Raw genomic sequence first — 21,316 nt, forward strand, 5'->3', positions numbered from 1 at the left:
AGTTTTCATTACCTCCCCAAAGAAGTTAAATAATTAATCTGTTAAGCACTAACAGATAGCAGCGCTAATGTCGCTGATCAAAATGGCTAAAAGTCAAAATCTCCCTCCTCACTTAGGCTTCAGCCCCCTCGTCTATAGTATATGTTTATGCTCCGTCCTTCAAGTCCGTGGTCTTTACTCTTGATCATCATCATCACAGAAATATAAGTTTATATTATATAAAATAAAAGAAGCATAAGTAGTAATAATGAAAATATGATAAATAATAATGTTAAAAACTCTTTGATGGAGGTTATGAACCACAAAACCAATCATAAATCGCTTTTCGCCATGATAGTTTAGAGTCATTGAGTTTCAAATCGAACTTGAGATCTGACTCGACTAGACCCAGAGTCAACAAATTGAATACATTATTTGTATATCTGACGTTATGTATCCGATTCCGAATTATCTGATAATAAATTAATTATTATAAAATAAATTATTTTTTAAACGTTGAAAACATTATAGACGTTTCCCAAATGATTTAATGTTAATTAAAATAAAATAAAAAGTTTTTGAAGTTATAACTATACACTCAATTAATTTTCATTTATTATAAATAAATTATTATTTCCTAAACTATGAGAATATATTTTTAAATTTGCCCAAACAATTCCCAAACGATTGCAATAGTAAAAAATAAAAAAATATTAAATTTGTTTGCTAATTATACGGTCTCTAACTTAAAGCCATTGCACGTTAAAAAATTTTAGTCATAATCGAAAAAAGCCGTAAGTAAATCAACCAATCACAATTCAAACATTCTTATTATGTTTTAGAATTTGATTGTGATTGGTTAATTTTCTTAGGGCATTATGATTACGACTAAAATTTTTTAACGTGCAATGGCTTTTAATCTTTCTTTATATAACCTTACTTTTAGCGCTTTTTAGCAACACGTGAATTTGTACCTTTAAGAATCATGTTATATATGATCGGATTAGGACTCGGCGATGCGAAAGATGTCACTGTTAAAGGATTCGAAATTATTAAAAGATGTGACCGCGTATATTTGGAATCTTATACTTCTATTTTAATAGTACAGCAAGAAGTTTTGGTATTGTTCTATTTTCTTATATTTTATAAAATAAGTTATAAACATGATATTGTCTGATATATTTTTTTATAACAAGACATTTTTTAATTGCATAACTTCTATCTAATACATATATTGAATATAATTTTCTATCGCATATGTGTTAATACATTAGGAAGAGTTCTATGGACGTTCTCTGATCATAGCTGATCGTGAATTAGTGGAGAACAATGCAGATGAGATATTCCCAAGGAGCGAAGATGAAGATGTTGCTTTTCTAGTTGTAGGAGATCCTTTTTGTGCTACTACACATACGGATTTAATTTTGCGTGCAAAGGAGAAAAATATAAAGGTGCAGGAAACAGAAAAACAATTATTATTATTTTTAAGAAATATCAAGATTATTTTATGATTTGTAAAATCATAAAATCTGATAAAGACTATCTGAGAACATTATTTTTAATTAGGTAAAAGTCATACACAATACATCAATTTTAACTGCAGTTGGTTGCTGTGGTTTGCAACTGTATTCATATGGAGAAACAATTTCAATTCCATATTGGACTGATAGTTGGTCACCGGACAGCTTTTATGAGAAAATAGCTTTTAACAGACAAAGAGGACTACATACATTGTGTCTCTTGGATATTAAAGTCAAAGAGCCTACTCTGGAGAGTATCTTGAAAAAGAAAAGGGAATATATGCCTTCAAGATACATGAGTGTCAATGAAGCAGCTCATCAGTTAATAGCAATACTCGACAATAAGATTCAAGATGGTCAGAAAGATTTAGGTTTGTTGTTACAATAAATTATATTAGGAAAATATAGCAATCATAATTGCAACAACACAAATAATTAGTATTTAATTAATGATTGAAGTTAAGTTAATATATTTATATGATTTTTGAATGAAAATACTCTTATTTTTTTATTTTTAATATATTTTTTTGTTTTTAATAGCATTTACACATCAGAGTTTAGCAGTGGGTCTGGCACGAATAGGCTGCGAAAATCAGCAGATTGTTGCTTGTTCCCTGCAAGATATGACCCATGTAGATCTGGGACCGCCGCTGCACTCCCTCGTCATACCGGCCGAGAAACTGCATCCTCTGGAGATCGAATTTCTAACACAGTACTCTCTTAATAAGAGTCAATGTAAAGAAATAATACAATAAACGTTACTTTTTCTATCGAATGTAAAGAATAAAGTAAATCATTTTTTATCTCGGAGAGAGATTTAGGTATATAAATTAATTGTAAAAAATTATTAAATATAATGCAAATATTTATTTAAAAGCTGTATACCAATATAGTTGTATCCAATATACCAATATAGTATCTTTTTAAAAAATATTATCATCAATAGAAACTTGTATTTTGATATTCTTAATATTTGTTTATTTATTTAAATATGCTAATTTTTTATTCTGTTTTTTATTAAAAAACATTTTATATTTTTTTTCTCTAGAGATACATATGCATGCAAATATATAATATAAAGTATCAATTTATATTTATTTTTAATATATATCGTATTTTGCATACTTTGCAAATCTTATAAATTCTATGGTAATTTTTATCTTTAGAATTACATCATGTAAAATCTACCAAAAAGCGCTGATTATATTATTAAACGTTCAATATTCTCGACTATGTACCTAGTGACCGATTATAAGCGAACTTTGTTTTTTAAGATTATATCATGAAAGATAGAAAAATTGATCATCATGTATCGTTTGCATATATCGCATTATTATTCAATTTCCTCTAGCCCTCTGTTCCATATTTTAAACCACACGTATATTATTTTGCGGCGGAGTCACGTGGCTGCGCGTCAGGGCCAACTAATCAATGGATAAGCATCGACCATCGCACCGAACGAGGCTAGTATTAGTGATTCAGTTGTGCCACGGGGGTGCATTCGCTCGGTGGTGGCAACTCTTCTGTTTTATTCTCTCTGAACAGGTACTCCCGGTTTCCAGAACATAACAATAGCGATATCTGCGTAATCCATATTATCAGTTTTCGTATTTTGACAGGTTCATATACCTGTCAGATATTATATACGAGCACCATTGTGTCCTGCGTAATAATATTGCACTTCAATATATGCACACATATACAATTTACATACATACATATATATATATATATATATATATATATATATATATATATATAACTCATTATAATTATTTAAAAAAAAATATGTTTGTTAATTATAATTATTTTGTTGGAATTGTCATATCAAGTTTGTTTGAAAATGAATGAAATATCAACATAGAAGGAAATAAATGCGCTCTATTACATAAGATGTAATTAAATGAAATAAATGAAAATATGATTTGTAATTGAATAGAAATTTACAACTTTGAATAAAAATACGACAATGTTTAGAAATGTTTTATTAAAAATATTTTAAAACTATATTGTCTTTTATACTACAAATGAAAAATAGTTTAAAATAGCAAGCCTACAAATCCTAAAAAAAATAAAAATAAGATTCTCTTTTTGAGATTCTTCTATACGTATTTCATATATTTCATCATTTGCTAAAAAATTTGGGAATTTTATTATATTTCTTTATAACAAACAAGCTCCCACAATAATATGAATTTCTTAATTTTTAATTCTAAATATTTAGAATGTAGATAGAAGTTGAAGAATAGCATTAATATTGTCTTTTTAAAGAAAAATTTATTTCGCAATCGTTATGGTAAAAGAAACAAAGTAAAGAAGAAAATAATTATAAATATTATATATTAATAGAAATTATATAAAAAAAGAAATTATATATAAGATATTGAAAATACTATTATAATGTTATATATATATATTATATGTATATAGTCAAGTAGGATAGAATGCTGAACTCGACTCCGCCGATCGATCGTCCCAGTTTGCATTCTGGTACCAGATACCTCATTGCGCCGCGAGTACCCCACGGACTCGCGTCCGTAGTCGAGGGTCTTACTAGGGAGATCCTGCGTCATCATCCTGAAGACATATATGTTTTCGCGGCGCATCATTTTGAAAAGCTACTAAAATTGCGGGAGCAGTATCACGCCGAAGAATACAGCGGCCGCGAATTTGATCATGAATTCGGTTACGAGTTTAAATTGTGGCCCACCAAAAAAATTAAAGATATCGGAAGATCTTCAAATAGTGATTGGTCCTTGGAGAAGAAAATCGAGATCTTTGAGAGTCGCGGAAAGATGCCTGCTGAAGTGGAAGAGAGCACGGATGTTTCTACTGATAGAGAAAATCGAAAAACATCGAAGCAAACATGTTCAAAAAATCTCTCAATAACTACCAAAAAAACCTCGAAGAAATCGAAAGACAACGAGACGACATCGGATATTCGTGCGACGAGGATCATCTCGCAAATGTCTGCTCTTCATGGCAAAAATATCCAGACTAAGGATATTAAGCAGGAACTCAGAAGGAACAAATTAAGCGGCGAAAAAGTGAAAACAATCGATACGGAAAAAGGGATTCGAAATGAGAGGCGATGTAAAATGAAGATTTCTAAGACGAATAAGGATCCCGAAGAGGAGATCGAACGTGCTACGACGACGACGACGAGCTCGAGTAGAACCTCCGCTCGGAGACCCTTGAGGAAAGTACGGCGAATAGAGACTGAGTCCGAGACCGAGACGGAACGTGAAATGATGACCAAGACTGGACGTGAAAATGGGTAGCTTATTATAATTATTAATTAATTTTATAATAATTTATATGTAATAGAGAGTATATAAATAAGAGAAAATTTAAAAGATTTTTAAGATTGAATTTTCTTTCTTTATTTGTCAGATATGAGAGATCAAACAACAAGAACAACGGCGCGAGCAATGAAACTATCGCTGGAACCAGAAGCAAGGAAAATAGATCAAAAACGCTATTCTCCGAACATTCCTCTGAGAGGAAAGTGTCGTCGAGAGCGCTCAGCATGGACCGTATCCGGGCGTATGTATTACGTAAATTCGCTAGCACTGCGAGTTTGGAAGTATTGCGGTCGCCTACGTATGTGGAACAGGTGCAGGAGGTGATTGATCGCGCGGCGCCAATCATTAAAGAGAAGTTGGAGGAGGTCAGAGTATCGCGGGGAAAGCGTTCGAGATCAGTTGATCTCGCTTGGAACAAGGATTCTTTTCGTCAGCGCATTCGAGATGGAAAAAAAGATCGTGATTATGAAAAAGAAGAGAAAAGCAAAAGAAAAACTAGAAACGAATTGCCAGAGCGAGAAATCGACATTATTAAAAAGGAAGAGACGGAAAATTCTTTCTTGGGAGACAAAATGATTTCAAATGTGGAAATAGAGGAAAAGAAATCGAGAAGACGCAGCGTAGGATCGGGCAAAAAAACGAGAAGATGCGAGAATGGCGATCATAGTGATGTCGGAGTCATAGATCAAGTTGACAACAAGCACATTGATAAATTGGAACATGAATCCGATACGACACATATCTTGGAAGCAAAACTGACTGCCACGCAGAACATTTTGGAAGATATCTCGAAGTCCTCATATGACTTGGGCGGAATTCGCAAGAACGATTCTGCGGGAAGTGAACTGCTGGAATCAGAGATCTCTGATCACGCGAACATTGTCTCCTTGCCAATCGTAAGACCGCCATCCTCTAGAAATTCCAGGAGTGCCATTAAAAATGGTTTGGATAGTTTGACTCTGCCGCCTATTTCTCCGGAAGTTCCCAAGTCAATGAAGAAAAAGGACGAGCTATCCTTGCCAATTTTGCCAGTGATGACTAACAGTGACAATCATTCCACTAGAAAATCACAGGATGGTGAGGAATCCTCAACAATGCATGACATTACGAATGACACAGAAGATGAAGCTATCATTTCTAAAGACAATTATGAAGAAGTGATTGTAGATGCAAAACAGAACCCTGATAGTGATCTAATATCAAGTCTAGCATCAGATATAAGATTTAATGATGCAGAAAAACGTGAAAAAGACAAAAATATGGACGCTCTTCTGGAAAATAATCCGGAACATTTTACTGAAAAACGTGGAAGTCTCGAGGAATTTGAAGAATTGGAAAGAAAGAAGATGGAAGAAATCTTCAAAGACAGTTTAAATGTTACGCCAGAAGTAAATGTGTCGCCGAGACCAGATTCGCTAGAACCCAATGAGGAAAAGAGATTTCAAAACAATGATGTGGATTTTGCGCAAGTCAACACGTTCGAGGAGCTGAAGGATAAATTGATTCAGATCGAGATAGCAGAACGAAATATTGAGATAGCATTGGCTGGCCAACTCACGATGCATGGCGAAGAAATGAGCCAAGTGGAAAAGTCGATGATTGACAGGAAGATAAATGACTTAGAAAAGTCGATGATTGACAGGAAGATAAATGACTTAGAAAAGTCGACTAATGAGGTAGAAGAAATTATGAGTGAAGTAGAAGAGTCAGCGAATGCGGTAAAAATATCAATGAATAAAAACGACGAAAGAAAAAAAAGAGATGAAGAGGAAAAGAATGTAAATGAAATAGTAAAAGTAAAAGATGTAATAGAAATATCGATGAATCAAAAAGAAAACTTATCCAATAAAACAGAAAAATCGAAGACTAAAAAGAAAATAGAAAGATCATCAAATGAAATAGAAGATATGACAAATGAAGCAAAAACATCAGTAAATGAGAGTAAAAAATCAACGAATAAAACAAAAATATTAAAGAATGAAGTAGAAAAGACAACAAATGACATGGAAATATTAATAAAAGCAACAAAAGAAGCGATAAAAGTATCTGAAGACGAAAAATCAATGGATAAAACTGAAAAATTGAACGAAAAGTTGCCTATTGACGTCGAAAAATTAACAGTCAAAATTCATATTGAAGATGTACAGTCTATAAATCCAAAATCACAAAACAAAAATGATCAAATTACTCAAGTAGCTATTTGTGAAGCAGACGATGATAACGTAATGACGTCCAAGAATAAAACTGATAATACAGTAAATAAATTTTCCAAAATTACAATTTGTGGAAATCTTGCGAATAAAAGCGAAATCTCAACAATAAATCTTTCGGACGAGAATACTAAGATGAAAGAGCAAAAAAAACTCGAAATCGACACGTTACCAGCAGCGACGTCACTCTCTTTGGAACTTCCGTTCTCATACGTTCTGAGCGAAGGTTCTCCCTGCGAAATTCCCGATTCCGTGACAACTGTGATTATTCCGGACAGACATTACCCATCTCCCGTGACTCTAGAGGACGAAAATTATCAGCTCAGATCAATGAGCCAAAAAGAAGAATCATTTATCCGTTCCGATATCATTAAAAAAAGGGAAACACACGAAAATGAACACAGTATGGAAATTTTCGGTGAATATATCCGACCGGAAATTTCTGTTTTGCCTATCGATATCGATTTCATGCGTGGTACGAGAGGTATAAAATCGAATCAGATAGTAATTGCTCATCAGGATTTAGACAGGATCAAAGAAGAAGGTGAAGAAGAAGAGAAAAAAGGCGCTGAAAAAGAAAAGATAGAGAGTCCTCGAGAGCAGAAAGATGATAAACAGCCGGTTATATATGAAAAAGTAATGAAACTTGCGATTTTGGAAGAGAACGTGGAACACGAGGAGCATGAAACAACTAGCGCGAAAATGACTTTCAAATCCAAGGATGTTGAGGAGATTTCTGAAGTTCCCGAGTATAAATCTTTGCCTGATACTGTAGAATTAATAGCAGATAATGACTTGACAGACGAAGAAAATATAAACCTTATGATAGAGTTCCAGAACGCTATAGAAAACTCATCGGAAGATAACGGAAGCACGCAGGACACCCGCACAATCACATCGAGCGACGTGAAAGAGAGTACCGCGAGCAATCGTTCTATCGAGAGTCCTAGTCTGGATAGACCAATAGTGCCAGAATTGAATCTTGACTCTCTTCAGGATAACACAATATCGTCCTTCAAAATGACGGTGAATGGAACAATGACGAAAGAGGACAACGATAGTCCTAGGGATAGTGACACTACGACGTCGTTGATTGAGCCATTGATTTCAGACGAAAGATTGAACCAGCAGACTTTAGCTAATCCCGAAAAAAATGTTACTGTCAAAGAGCTTGCAGAAAGTTTATCAAGACATCTGCAGTCGGAAATTCCAGAGGCCGATCAATTATATCGAGCGGAACATGCGGAATATGAATGGCTGGAGAAAGATCTGTTGTCTTGGGAAACCAATTTAGAAGACGAACTGAAATCTCAGGAAAACAATATGGTTTTACCGGAAGATGTTGTTCTAATTGATCCACTTTTACGGGATGAGGAGATGGAAAATAAATTAAAAAATGAGGAAGAGATTGCGAAAGAATTGATAAGCTCGCTGGAAGAAGATATGCAACTTTACGCTAAAGAATTAGTGTTAGAAGAAAAATCTAAAAATACTAGAGAACCTGAGACGAGCAGTGTGAATGATAAATCTAATCGATCTTCGTCGGAATCTGTTGATAAACAGGAAAAAAAAGAAAATAAAATTTCTTTGGGCGAAATGCAAACAGTAGATAAAGATGCAAAGACTGAAGTAATTAATGAGTTATCTAGCCAGATGATGGTTATCAAACAAGATCATAAAGATAAGAACACTGCAATAGACAATAAACCTGAAGAAATTAAATTGGAAATGAAAGAGAAAAAATGTGTAAAAATTAGGCATGTTGCGCCCTTAGCACAATTTGAACAGGACGAATTACTAGAACTTAATGATACACAAACAGCAGAAAAGGATGAGAACAAGATTATAGTTGAAAGTAAATTTGATGTTATTGATATGATTTCTACCAATAACAAGGAAAATCTTAAAGATAAGCAAACAAGCGTTGAAGAAGTTACAGAGAACCAAAGTAACGAAAATACAGATAAAATTGAAGAATTACATGAACAACAAAAAGAAAATGAAGAAAATATAAAAGGTAGAACAATAGAAAAAGATGAGGAAAACATTACAGTTGAAAGTAAGCTTGATATTAATGATATGGATTCCACCAATAATCAGGAAAATTTTGAAGACAAGCAAACAAGCGTTGAACAAGTTACAGAGAACCAAAGTAACGAAAGTACAGATAAAATTGAAGAATTACATGAACAACAAAAAGAAAATGAAGAAAATATAAAAGGTAGAACAATAGAAAAAGATGAGGAAAAGATTACAGTTGAAAGTAAGCTTGATATTAATGATATGGTTTCCACCAATAATCAGGAAAATTTTGAAGACAAACAAATAAGCGTTGAAGAAATTACAGAGAGCCAAAGTAACGAAAGTACGAATAAAATTGAAGAATTATATGAACAACAAAAAGAAAGTGAAAAAAATATAAAAGATAGAACAATAGAGAAGGATGAAGAGAATATTGCAGTCAAAAGTAAGCTTAATATTATTGATATGATTTCTACCAATAATCAGGAAAACCTTGAAGAGAAGCAAACAAGCATTGAAGAAGTTATAGAAAGCCAAAATAACGAAAGTACAAATAAAATTGAAGAATTGCATGAACAACAAGAAAGTAAAGAAAGTAAAGAAGATATAAAAGATAGAACAATAGAGAAAGATGAGGAGAAGATTACATTCGAAAGTAAGCTTGATAGTATTGATATAGTTTCTATCAATAATCAGAAAAATTTTGAAGACAAGCAAACAAGCGTTGAAGAAATTACAGAGAACCAAAGTAACGAAAGTATAAATAAAATTGAAGGACAACATGGACAACAAAAAATAAGTGAAAAAAACATACAAGATAAGGAAGAATGTGAGCAAGAGAGATTAAAAATTAAGGAAAAACGAGAACAAAAAAGATTAGAAGTACATAAAGAATGTCAGCGAGAAAAATCGGAGAAATACACGAAAGAAGATCGAAAAATCCAAGAAAAAGATGATTACAAAAATTTACAATTACAGGAAAAAAATGTGGATATGAAAACAGTGCCTTTGGAAGCAAAAGAATTAAGAAAAGGATTGATGAATGAATCGACAAATGACGATGATGAAAATGGAAAGACTAACGATAAGCTAATTACTTGCGATGAATTCGTTACTGAGAATAGAAAGAGGATAGAAAAAGATGTGAAAAATAACGAGATAGAAAAACACGAAGATCTTTTAACAAAAATAGAAAATGTTCACAAGCCAATTGCAAGCGTAATATCGGAACAATCGACGGAAAATCATTTTTGTAGTCGATATTGGATTACGGAGACAAAATCATCGACCGTAGAGACTGTGATTGAAACTTCTGATTTTAACTCGAATATAAACGAGAGAATAGAGCCTGCTGCTGATGTGCCAGAAATTATCAAAGATGAATTGCTTATTCAGAAGACAAACGATTTTTATTTAGCAGTTGTGAAAATCCAAGCTTGTAAGTAATGCATTTTAATAAAATTATGTTATGAATTGATTTAATTATGTTACGTTAATGATGTAGAGAACTGACTGTTAATTTTCTTTTCATTTAATATATTCAAGTCACATAGTAAAATTTAAAAAAAGACAAAAGTTGGATTAAATTCAAATATAAATAATATCGCATTGTCCATTTTATCGAGATCAGAAGATGGAGTAATAAAATAAATATTATTTTAAAATAATCATGATGTAATAAAATGCAGAATCTCTTTTAAAAGATAAAAAAAATAACTAACAGAAGTTATTTTGTCAAGGTTTCCGAGGATTTTTAACGCGTCGTCGTATGAAAGAAGATGTAAATTCTAAACCTCTTTCAGACAATGTTTCTTCGGCACAGAAAACAGATACGGTAAATAGAATAATTATAATAAGTTTAATTAATTTTATTTAACTAGTCTCTGAAAGATAATTAAAGATTAAAATTGAGTAGAAATAAATTCAATGATAACGACTAACGAAATTTAATAAAGACTGTTGTTATACGCGACTGTAAACTTTATATAAAACTTATATAATATTATATTGAAAAAAATTATTAAAGTTATAGAATAGATAAAATCTTTAATAAAGTAAAATCTTTTTAAATACTTAAACTATAGTAATGCATGTGTGCGATTATTCAATATATTGGAACTGAGTCTTAAAATTAAGTCCAATTTTTTCCTTCGTTTTGTAAAGTCGAGCAGCTGAACGTAATATTTTATATTTTTGCCACGCCCGCCGGAAGTACATTACGTAAATGAGGAAGCATTAGGTCACTGCTAAACGTCAGCGCTTTTATGATTGCAACAGGCGATTCGGCATTTGGCAATAACAAGCTTGGCAGATGCACCTTGAGACTCGGGAGCTCTTTAAGCTCCCTTAAAATACTTCTTTCTTAAATCCGAATTGACATCCACTTTACAAATGTTGTGTCTGTTAGATTTCCTTAAATTTTGTATTTTAAAATAAAATTTAAAATTATGTTAATTAAATATTTATTATATTTTTTTGACAAGTAATTATTTGAGTATAATTACAGAGATATAATTTTTTTTCTCTCTCTCTGGAAAGGATATGTCTTTTATTTTTTGACATTAAAAAAGATAATGATATAATCAACAATCCTATAAATTATTAATTTTTAGAACAACCATTTAACGATGCCGCTTTCTTCAAGTTTGCGAGAAGCCAGAACTGGAAGGCAACGTCTTCGACGAGAGGAAGCTCTACGAAATACTACTCTCTCATTAGAGAATGCTTTCGCTACAGGTAGACTTCAACATACTGGCGAGTTTCACGATTCTGTGCCATTGCCTCTTTTCGATTCAATATACTATAAGGCTAATTCAACGACGGATGAATTTTTGAATAAAACAATTCAGGAAGATGTAGAACAAATTAATCAATCTAATACTACAAAATTTAATGCCAACACGAGCGATTCCGTGTAAGTAATTCTTATAAGAGAAATTAAGAATGTGTTATCATTTAAATATTTTTTTCTTCTTAATAATTTGTATTCAAATATATATTTATATTAAAATAGAGATAACATCTCATATAAATATTTTTGCTTTGCACAGTCACGATGACGAACACAAAGAAATTAAAGAAGAGAGTTTTCAGAAAGGCAACGTCTTCACCGATCATTCAACTTTTCCAATCGTGATGCATCTCTTAGCGGATGCATCTTGCAATCGCCGCTTTACAGTCAGTCAGAACTTCCATTCTGATTTTGATACAAACACTGGAGAAACGAAACCTAAGGAACCGACACTGACGGATATCTTGATGCTGGGCTACCCCAGAGACGATGAGAATCGATACTTAAATTTCATAACAAGTGTTGAGGATCTGGGCTCTAACATAGATTTTTTATCTCTAGATGACACAATAAAGTACTCGAAAAATGCCAACGACGCTCATCCTTTAACAACTTCCGGCGAGGATAGCCTCAGGGAACCTCTGGCTCTTCCAGGCACTCCTCAGAATATCGTTATCGAGGAGGTGACTAGTCTGGACGCTGAATTTGTCCCATTGAAGTCCGCGACAAAATTGTCGACCGCGTCGAAAACCTCGCTAGATACAAATAGCTCGGTGCCATCGGAGGAATATACCCTCGAAGATGAAAAGAAAGATTTAGGAACGTCACCAAGAATCATGGAGGAAATGGGAGACCGAAAACATATGGACGAAAGAATTGAAAGACAAAAGTCTGATTGCAACCTTGAGAGCATTCCAGAAAACGATTCGCATAACGAAGATGTAAAAAAGGAATCTAGCGAAGTCTCTTGCGACAATCACGAGCGCGTGGAAGAAGAAAAGAACGAAAAGATGTGATTAAATATATGAAGATATATGGAGTGAATCAAAGCACAGCATGATTAGTTCCTTCAATTAAGATCGTCGCTTGTGTGAGATAATAATTATTGCTATACTTTCACTCTGCATGCATTTTAGAATAATTTTGCAAGGAGATATTATTATATCACATTATTCTTAACTTTTATAATTTAAAGTTTAACTTTTAATTTGAATCTCTAATTTTGAATTTATATATGTAGATATATGTAGATATATGAATAATATGAGTAGAGTAATATGAATATTTCTCAGGAATAGTTTAAAGCATATATTATACATGCCGTGCAATTACCAATATATACATAGAAGATACAATGAGTTTTAGATTTGCAATTATAGTACACAATACAAGCGAACGATCTCTTATCACTTTTACTATATACATAGTTTGGAGATACACATATATCTTTGTAAATGCTGCACAGAGCAGTAATAAATTGTTATAATAGTGATAAATTAAAATTTGTTTTTATTTTAGAATATCTATTATCTATCTCATGTATAAAAAAATAATAATTTTTATTAATATTACATAACTATACAAGAGATAATCGTAAGTTAAGCTTACTTGTGATAAAATATTCCCGATGTGTTTACGTTATACAATGCGTTATAATACCATTTATGCACAATAACAGTGCTATGAATTAATCACAAAAATCGTGAAGAAAAAAATCTTGTTTCATTTCTTAATATTATACAGTGCATGATAAAAGTTCCGGAACGGCTAAGTATCTCAAAAGATAATAATTTATTTAAAAAAATATTTGAAACAAAAGTTGTGGAATTTGAAGATGAACACTTGATGTTGATTCTGAGCTTGGAGTCAAATTTAAGGGTCATTTAAAGATCAATTTAATTTTTTTTTTTTTAATGAAAAGCCATTTTTTTATTGCATATTCTTATACATTTTTTTTCAAAACTTTAATAAAATATTTTTTTCATTAAGTATTTCTTTTTTCGTTTTATTTTCTATTTTAATCTGATATATTTTGATGTAAAAAATAAAATATCTCGTAAAATATTTAGTTTTTGATAATTTTACCGTATTTAATATTTTTATGTGTAGAATAATGAGGCAAATCAATTGGTATAAAGAAAATAATTATTTTTAAGAAAAAATATGTACTTATTTACATTGTAATTTTTTAAATAATTATTTGTTTTTTATACCAATTGATTTGTCTGATTATTCTGTACATTACAGTATTATAAGATTATAAAAAATTAAATATTTTATAAAATATTTTATTTTTTATATCAAAATATGTCAGCTTAAGATATCAAATAATTCAAAAAATATTTTATTAAAGTGTTTTGAAAAAGTCTCGAGAAGAACTTTAAGAATATATAATAAAAAATAGAACTTTTTATTAAAAAAAAAAAAGTTGACCTTAAAATCACCCTTAAAATTTGATTCCAAGGTCAGGATCAAGATCTCTATCAAGTGTCCCTCTCCAGACCTTACAACTTTTGTTTTAAACATCTTTTAACTAAATAATTATTTTTTGAGATAATTAGCCGTTCCAGAACTTTTGCCACGCACTGTATGTATATTGCTACCAATTTTAGTTACTAATTCTTTGAGGAAGTCTTGCAAATCAAAATGCAATATATATATATATATATATATATATATATATATATATATATATATATATATATGAGAGAGAGAGAGAGAAAGTTTTATCATTGAAAAGTTTCATCTTCCAGACATGATAATTGCTAATTGTGACCATAATAATCAAAGAGCTCTGAATCTCAGACCGGCAATGTTTTGCATTTCGATCATGCGGAATGCAAATGGATCTTGAGTACACGGACCTTGATACATATTTTTAGTGCTTGCCATGATAGAAAGAGAAACGAGAGGAATGAGAAAATCAGTAGCATTCAGTGAGCGGGGATCCAAGGTAAGAGCACGACGTCGCGGTGACGTCACCGGGCGTCGCGACGACGACATCATCGTCGCCGTCGCCATCGCGGCCACTAGCACGTAGACATCATCGCGACCTGTCGCCGCTCTCTCTTGCGTCGTGTATATTGTTCGCTTCCGTGTGTAAACGATATTGCCACTTTGAGAAAAACAATCACGTTTGTCGATAGTTAACAGTAATTGCTCTGCAACAGATTTGTCATCCGGTATTTAATACATCTAGTATCTCTGAGGTAAGCAAGGTCAGCAAGCGCGAATTGCAAATTATAAAATAGATGGTGCAAACAGATAGCATTATTTCAAAAAATTTATCAGAAAATCTAAAAGGAGTGTATGTATATATTAATTTTTATACATAATATTTAATATTATATATAATAATTATATATAATATATTTTATATATGTATACACACACACACACACGCGCGCGCGCGCGTATGTGTGTATTTTTTTTCTTATTTTATTATATTTTTATTAAAGTTTCTATGAAATAGAATAAAATGAAATAATGGCACAACTTTCGGCTGACTTTATTTTTTTTTTTTTTTTGTACTATTGAAAGAATCTTGAAAATTGAGGATAGAAAATCAACTTTTCTTCAGACATTTTTAATTAAAAATAGCGGATATCTATGTTAATTCATTATTTGTATTTCTGTATTGGAAAACTTTGCAAATGTTTTTTGTAATTGCCAATAATATTGCGTGAGTAGTGTGTGAGTGTGTGAGCAATCTCTTTTCCCTTCAATTTTTCTTCTAATTCTCTTTTCCGTATTCTTTTATAAAATTATAAAACCTTATCAATATTATCTTTGCATCAAAAGCTTATATCGATTAAAATAATCGATTAATTTCGTATAATAAAGGAACAATATATCCACTTATTCTCTAACTTAAAAAATTAAAATTATTGCGTAGTTTCTTAATTCTATATAATTAAATATCATAATTATAGAATTTAAAATATAACACAATATTAAACAAAATTAATATTGTGCAAATTAAAAACTTGCATATTGCTTCCTCATCATTTTATTTCGTTTATAAAGGAAGATATCTCGAAATTTGCAAAAGTTACAAGGTATACAGACATTTATCAAAAAATTCAAAATTTTATAAAAAATAAACTCTTTCATCGATTCTCATTAAATTCAATACCAACCATCCTTTAATGATATTTTATTTATGTGAAAAAATTTAACTCGAATCTCAAAAATTGCGGAAATTAGAGATTACATTTCGCACATACGTACATACATTTTTTTAAATATGATTTTTTGATACTTTGGAATATTCTAAACATATTGACTGAGAAAAGAAAACTGAAAAAAGATTTTCTCACGAAAACAAAGTTTTCTCTTCTGGGGAATCAAAAATGAATTATATGATGCAAAAGATGTCAATAATATGATTTACATGATATATTTAGATTAAATACATGAAACATACACGTACGCGTGTGCGCGTGTGAGTGCGTATCTTATATATATATATATATATATATATATATATATATATATATATATATAAAGACACACATACATACATCACACACACACACACACACACACATATGTATATATGTATGTATGTATGTATGTATGTATGTATGTATGTATAAGATATAACAACAAATATACGCGAAATTCACGAGCGGAATCGTTATCAATGCTCAAGCCGGACGATTGGACAATATATATATATATATATATATATATATATATATATATATATATCGTTTGAGTAAGTATATTTTCGTGATGATGAGCATTAGAGAAGCGAAGTGTTATACGCGAATATACGCTCGAGATCAAACGGCGGACGCAAGCAAATTGGAATGCTCTTGGTTGTGCGCGCGTGCTTCCGCGGACTTTCGTCGACACTCTCGCGACCATCAATCATCAATCAGCGTATATTGGCCTCAGGACGACGAATTTACTATGACGCGCGACTCGACCGCACTCACGAGACCAAAATTAATGCTATGCCCGGGCGATGTATTATACGAACTCTTTGCAAGATCTCTCTATAATACTGGTTTTTTTTTTTATTCGATGCGATTAATCAAATTGCAAGTAGAAGTATATAAAGATCTATATCTGATATTTTTTAAAGTTTCATAAGTTAAATTGTTCAATTATATTTTTAAAGGAATATGAAGCAAGTAATTGTGAAAAAATAAAATTAAAATAGAAATTGTGATGAAAATAAAAATGCTCCAATGCTTGATGCATAAAATTTAATGCATGTAACATGAAAATCTTTTAGTTCAATAAAAATATTTTTTTGCATGTAATTTTTTACTTTCTCTAAAATATATAAAAAAACTAAATAACATAAAATGAAATTTTTTTAAATATATAAATTAAATAGAAATTGTCTTTTGAAAAATAACGATTGTATGCGAGACATACTATACATTATACATAATAAAAGTTTGAGTATATATTATTTTTTAATCTCATATTTTTTAATCTCATCTATAAGATAAATAATTAGTTATTGCGCTTATTTTTAGCTATCATTTATGTACAAAAGCCGCACCACGATTATCGGGAAGATCTGTACTCATCCTCTGCCAAGTTTACACGAAATTAACCATCGTGGACGCGCGGAATAAGACGTAAGGCGATCGACGACGCGGAAAACGAGAGCTTTCCTAGCGGGGTATTATCGCAGAACGCATGCGCGATAGATCCATTCTTGGTTCGAGATGGATAAACGCGATCGCTGAGACTCTTTGTCATGCATCCGTTACACATCAGTTTCCCATTTCGCTTGTAGCCAGGAGGACGCGCGATAAAAAGATCGCGGTGGGATCGAAAGTGAACATCAGTGCTGGACCGGAAGAACAATCGTTCGCGTCTTTGAATCTTTTCTCGTGAAAAATCGGATTTTAACATTGATTCTAAAGAATCAGGAAGATAAAATTTGTTTTATTTTTTTCTCTCAAATCAATATTTATGGATCTGTGAAACTCGTTTAATTGTTTTCGTTTTTGGGGCGCTCTACTTTTATAACTACTTTGTACGATTTGCTTCTCATTTTTTTACATTTAATTATAATAAATATTGCAATTTTTCAAATTAATTTCTAAAACGATCAACAAAATGTTAAAGTGATTTCTTTTTTAAGAATTTTCAGAAAGGAAGAAGTTGCTTTTCGTTCATTTTGGCATCGATATTTATAGATGATTGAAAGTATCCTAAAGTTTGTCCTACTTCCGCTGATGGGATTATAAATAATCGAGAGAATATTCCGCTCTCACGATTACCCCGTTTGCTTTTTAAAATAAATCTTCAAGAATAATCTAGGAAATCTTCATCTCTCTTGATTCAGTTGGAATCAATTCTAATCTCAATTCAGTTAGAGCCAATTCCCGATTGGCAGGAAAATTTTGAACTTGGCTTATTTTTGTGAGAAACGATCTCACAAGCAATCAAGAATAATTTTAAATTGTTTTTGCTCTCGGGATCGATTTTTGTATACGTGACTTTCTTTGAAAACGATCTTTGTAAGCAATCTCAACGAACGTCTTGACGTTTCCTCGGAATCGATCCTCGTGTAATGGCTTAAGGAATTTGGATCGATAAATTTTAACGATCAAGACACACGGTGTTTTTTCGCGTGATCATCTTAAAACTCCATTCATGTCGCAGACTCCTAAGGAGGAGACCGACGCGATGAAGGCCAATACAGCAGCGACAAAGATCCAGGCCAACTTTCGCGGATACCGTGTACGTAAGCAGTTGAAAGAATTCACGCCACGTCGTCGTCAGAGTCAGCAGCAACAGCATCAGGACTCGCAGGAACAGCAACAGAATCAACAACAGCAGCAAGAATATTCGAAACCAAAGGAGCATCTTTTCAAGAGACAGAACACTCGGGAGGCACTTGAGGAGAAGTCAGCGACTAAGATCCAGGCGGGTATTCGCGGTTTTCTGGTACGGAAAAGGCAACAGGCGGTTCAGGCCGCGGCAACGAGGATCCAGGCCAGCTTTCGTGGCTTCAAGACGCGAAAATTACTGAAGCAGAACGGTCAATAGTACAGTTTGTACTTGCTGATCTCTTCCTGGCATCCGATGATATAAGGCGTCGATGTTATACTAAAGGTGCTTCTCATTTATATCTCCTTATTGCGCTGATGTAAATTTATAATCGCTATGATTGTGCATATGTGTTTGTTGCGTGATTGAGTAAAAGACGTAAGAATTCCTTGGATCTAGTTTTTCTCTTTTTCTATAAACCAGATATATATATATATATATATATATATATATATATATATATATATATATATATAAGGTGCCTCTAAACTGGCGATAAATATTTTAATTTATAATTTGTGATTAATATTTTTAATCACAAATTTTTTGTAACGTTTTAAGACAAAAATTCTAATACAAAAATGTCGAGGCTACAATAGTTTTCAAATGGGAAAAATTTAAAGATGACTTGTGAAGAAGACGAATGAAAGGGCTAGAATTTCGCGCGCTCAGGGATGATAAAATATATATACATATATATATATATATATATATATATATATATATATATAATTTTTTTTTACTTGAATTGATATTATGAAATTAATTATTTCTACATATTTGTCAACTACTTTTTGTTAGCAAAAATATTGTTTTAGCATAACATCTGTAAATAGATTTATAGTATAGCTTCTGTAAATAGATTTTTAAAATATAAACAATAGAAGAATGAAAAAATTAATAAACAGATTTATCACATTAATTCATTAATCAAAAAAATATTCTCAGTAAGAAATGATTTCTTTAACTATTATTAATCTGAAAAAATTTTAGCTTAATAATCTTGTTTTGAAAGAATTATCTGAAGTAATGGAAGATTGTCATAGAAGAAAGAATAGTTTTGTGTGTCACATAATTAACATTATCTAATATTTTTTGTTATTCAAACATTGCATGATCGACAATATAGTTAGAACTGTTTATGAAATAAAAAATATTGTTTTTTAGTCTCTATCTTCTGTTATTCAAATATGATCGACAATATAGTCAGAACTGCCTATGAAATAAAAAATGTTGTTTTTTAGTCTCTATCTTTAAAGCGTATGTTCACGATGATTGCAACGATTGCATACTAATATTAATCAGCACTCATTAACTGCAGAAGGAAAATGTAAACAGCTGCAACATGTGTGCATCTGTGACATCTCACTTGGATGCGGCTTTTACAAATGCGGTTTAAATATAACACTGAGCTCGCCCCGAGCCCTTGACCCTTAAATTCTTAGCACCGAATTCTCTGGCATACGTCTCTCAATTATATATATTTATTCTCATACCATCTGTCGGTTGTTTTTCAGTAATATGTGGATTCGTTCGTGTGTTCGGAGGAAATCCCACTTTGGATCGGAGATATCGAAGAAACAACTTTTTATTAAATCAATTATGATGATCTCCACGATGCTTGGCATGTGTATATTTTTGGGACACTGTGTATTTTTGAACACAAACTTCGTGAAATTTGCCGAATACCATCTCCAGAATGGATAATAAATAATAATGATACATTGTTTAATAACAATCTTTATACTTTGTCATTATTTTTAACTTAGTTTGATTTTTTCTATGCTAACTTTCATATAATAATGATGACGATAAACAAACAATAATCATGAAGACAAAAACAATGAAGACGTTGTTTTAAAGCAATGATAGAAGACTTGATAAAAAAGCAATCGATATGCATATATATATATATATATATATATATATATATATATATATATATATGTGAGATAGAAGTTAGTTAAATGATTATGTAAATCTGTTGAAAAATTTTTTTGTTATTTTGTGTTATTTTTATTGTGATGTAATTAAAGTATTAATTATGATAATTTAAGTGCAAGTTAAAGATATATTTCTATATTATAATTTCGTATCTATGTGAATCTTGTCGATAAACAATATATGTATTTATATAACGAGTGATGTGTGTGTGTATATATATATATATATATATATATATATATATATATATATATATATAATAATAGTTATAAAAACTAAAGATTTATTATTCATAAAATCAAAATAAAGTTGTGAAATATAATGCATGTATATGACAAAAAGTATATATATATATATATATATATATATATATATATATATATATATACTTTTTTGTCATATACATGCATTATATTTCACAACTTTATTTTGATTTTATGAATAATAAATCTTTAGTTTTTATAACAATTATTTTTAGTACACATTTAATATATTAATGTCAATTTTGAAAACTGAAAAAGAATCATTCATTTAATAATCGAAATTCACTTAATAGTGAGTGTGTTTCATATTATTCAGTGCATATAAAATTGTTATTTTTTTAACTAATTGCAAATGTGTAAAATTATTATACATATTTATTATGATAATACTATGTTCATTATGTTATCGTTATTTTATGTAAATTCATAATAAAAAAATAGACTAAAAGAAGCTGTTATCCGATGAGAGACCAAAAGT

General features: G+C 31.1%; 3 protein-coding genes across 9 annotated transcripts; all 3 read left to right on the forward strand.

Moving 5' to 3' along the window:
* The first annotated feature begins 718 nt into the window (after positions 1-718).
* LOC126852017 (diphthine methyl ester synthase) lies at positions 719-2,375 on the forward strand. Its single transcript, XM_050596476.1, has 5 exons — positions 719-773; positions 926-1,099; positions 1,254-1,430; positions 1,546-1,870; positions 2,040-2,375. The coding sequence occupies exons 2-5, from the start codon at positions 965-967 to the stop codon at positions 2,252-2,254; spliced, it is 852 nt and encodes a 283-aa protein (XP_050452433.1). The 5' UTR covers positions 719-773; positions 926-964; the 3' UTR covers positions 2,255-2,375.
* A 582-nt stretch (positions 2,376-2,957) lies between these two features.
* On the forward strand, positions 2,958-13,344 carry LOC126851938 (interaptin-like). 3 transcript variants are annotated; one of them, XM_050596274.1, is made up of 7 exons: positions 2,958-3,044; positions 3,930-4,776; positions 4,893-9,031; positions 9,236-10,474; positions 10,776-10,870; positions 11,649-11,950; positions 12,087-13,344. In XM_050596274.1, the coding sequence occupies exons 2-7, from the start codon at positions 3,944-3,946 to the stop codon at positions 12,841-12,843; spliced, it is 7,365 nt and encodes a 2,454-aa protein (XP_050452231.1). In that variant the 5' UTR covers positions 2,958-3,044; positions 3,930-3,943; the 3' UTR covers positions 12,844-13,344. The 3 variants fall into 3 exon arrangements, with proteins under 3 accessions (XP_050452231.1, XP_050452230.1, XP_050452232.1); XM_050596273.1 differs by having other exon boundaries at positions 4,893-10,474; positions 12,087-13,343; XM_050596275.1 differs by lacking the exons at positions 10,776-10,870; positions 12,087-13,344 and having other exon boundaries at positions 4,893-10,474; positions 11,649-11,783.
* Positions 13,345-14,795: 1,451 nt separating this feature from the next.
* Positions 14,796-20,385, forward strand: LOC126852035 (AT-rich binding protein). 5 transcript variants are annotated; one of them, XM_050596510.1, is made up of 3 exons: positions 14,796-15,036; positions 18,464-18,916; positions 20,149-20,385. In XM_050596510.1, the coding sequence occupies exon 2, from the start codon at positions 18,488-18,490 to the stop codon at positions 18,848-18,850; it is 363 nt and encodes a 120-aa protein (XP_050452467.1). In that variant the 5' UTR covers positions 14,796-15,036; positions 18,464-18,487; the 3' UTR covers positions 18,851-18,916; positions 20,149-20,385. The 5 variants fall into 5 exon arrangements, with proteins under 5 accessions (XP_050452467.1, XP_050452464.1, XP_050452465.1 ...); XM_050596507.1 differs by lacking the exon at positions 14,796-15,036 and adding an exon at positions 17,474-17,617; XM_050596508.1 differs by lacking the exon at positions 14,796-15,036 and adding an exon at positions 17,555-17,831 and having other exon boundaries at positions 18,144-18,916.
* The last annotated feature ends 931 nt before the right edge of the window (positions 20,386-21,316 follow it).

The sequence above is a fragment of the Cataglyphis hispanica genome, chromosome 9 (genome assembly GCF_021464435.1).
Source record: "Cataglyphis hispanica isolate Lineage 1 chromosome 9, ULB_Chis1_1.0, whole genome shotgun sequence".
Taxonomy (NCBI): Eukaryota; Metazoa; Arthropoda; class Insecta; order Hymenoptera; family Formicidae; genus Cataglyphis; species Cataglyphis hispanica.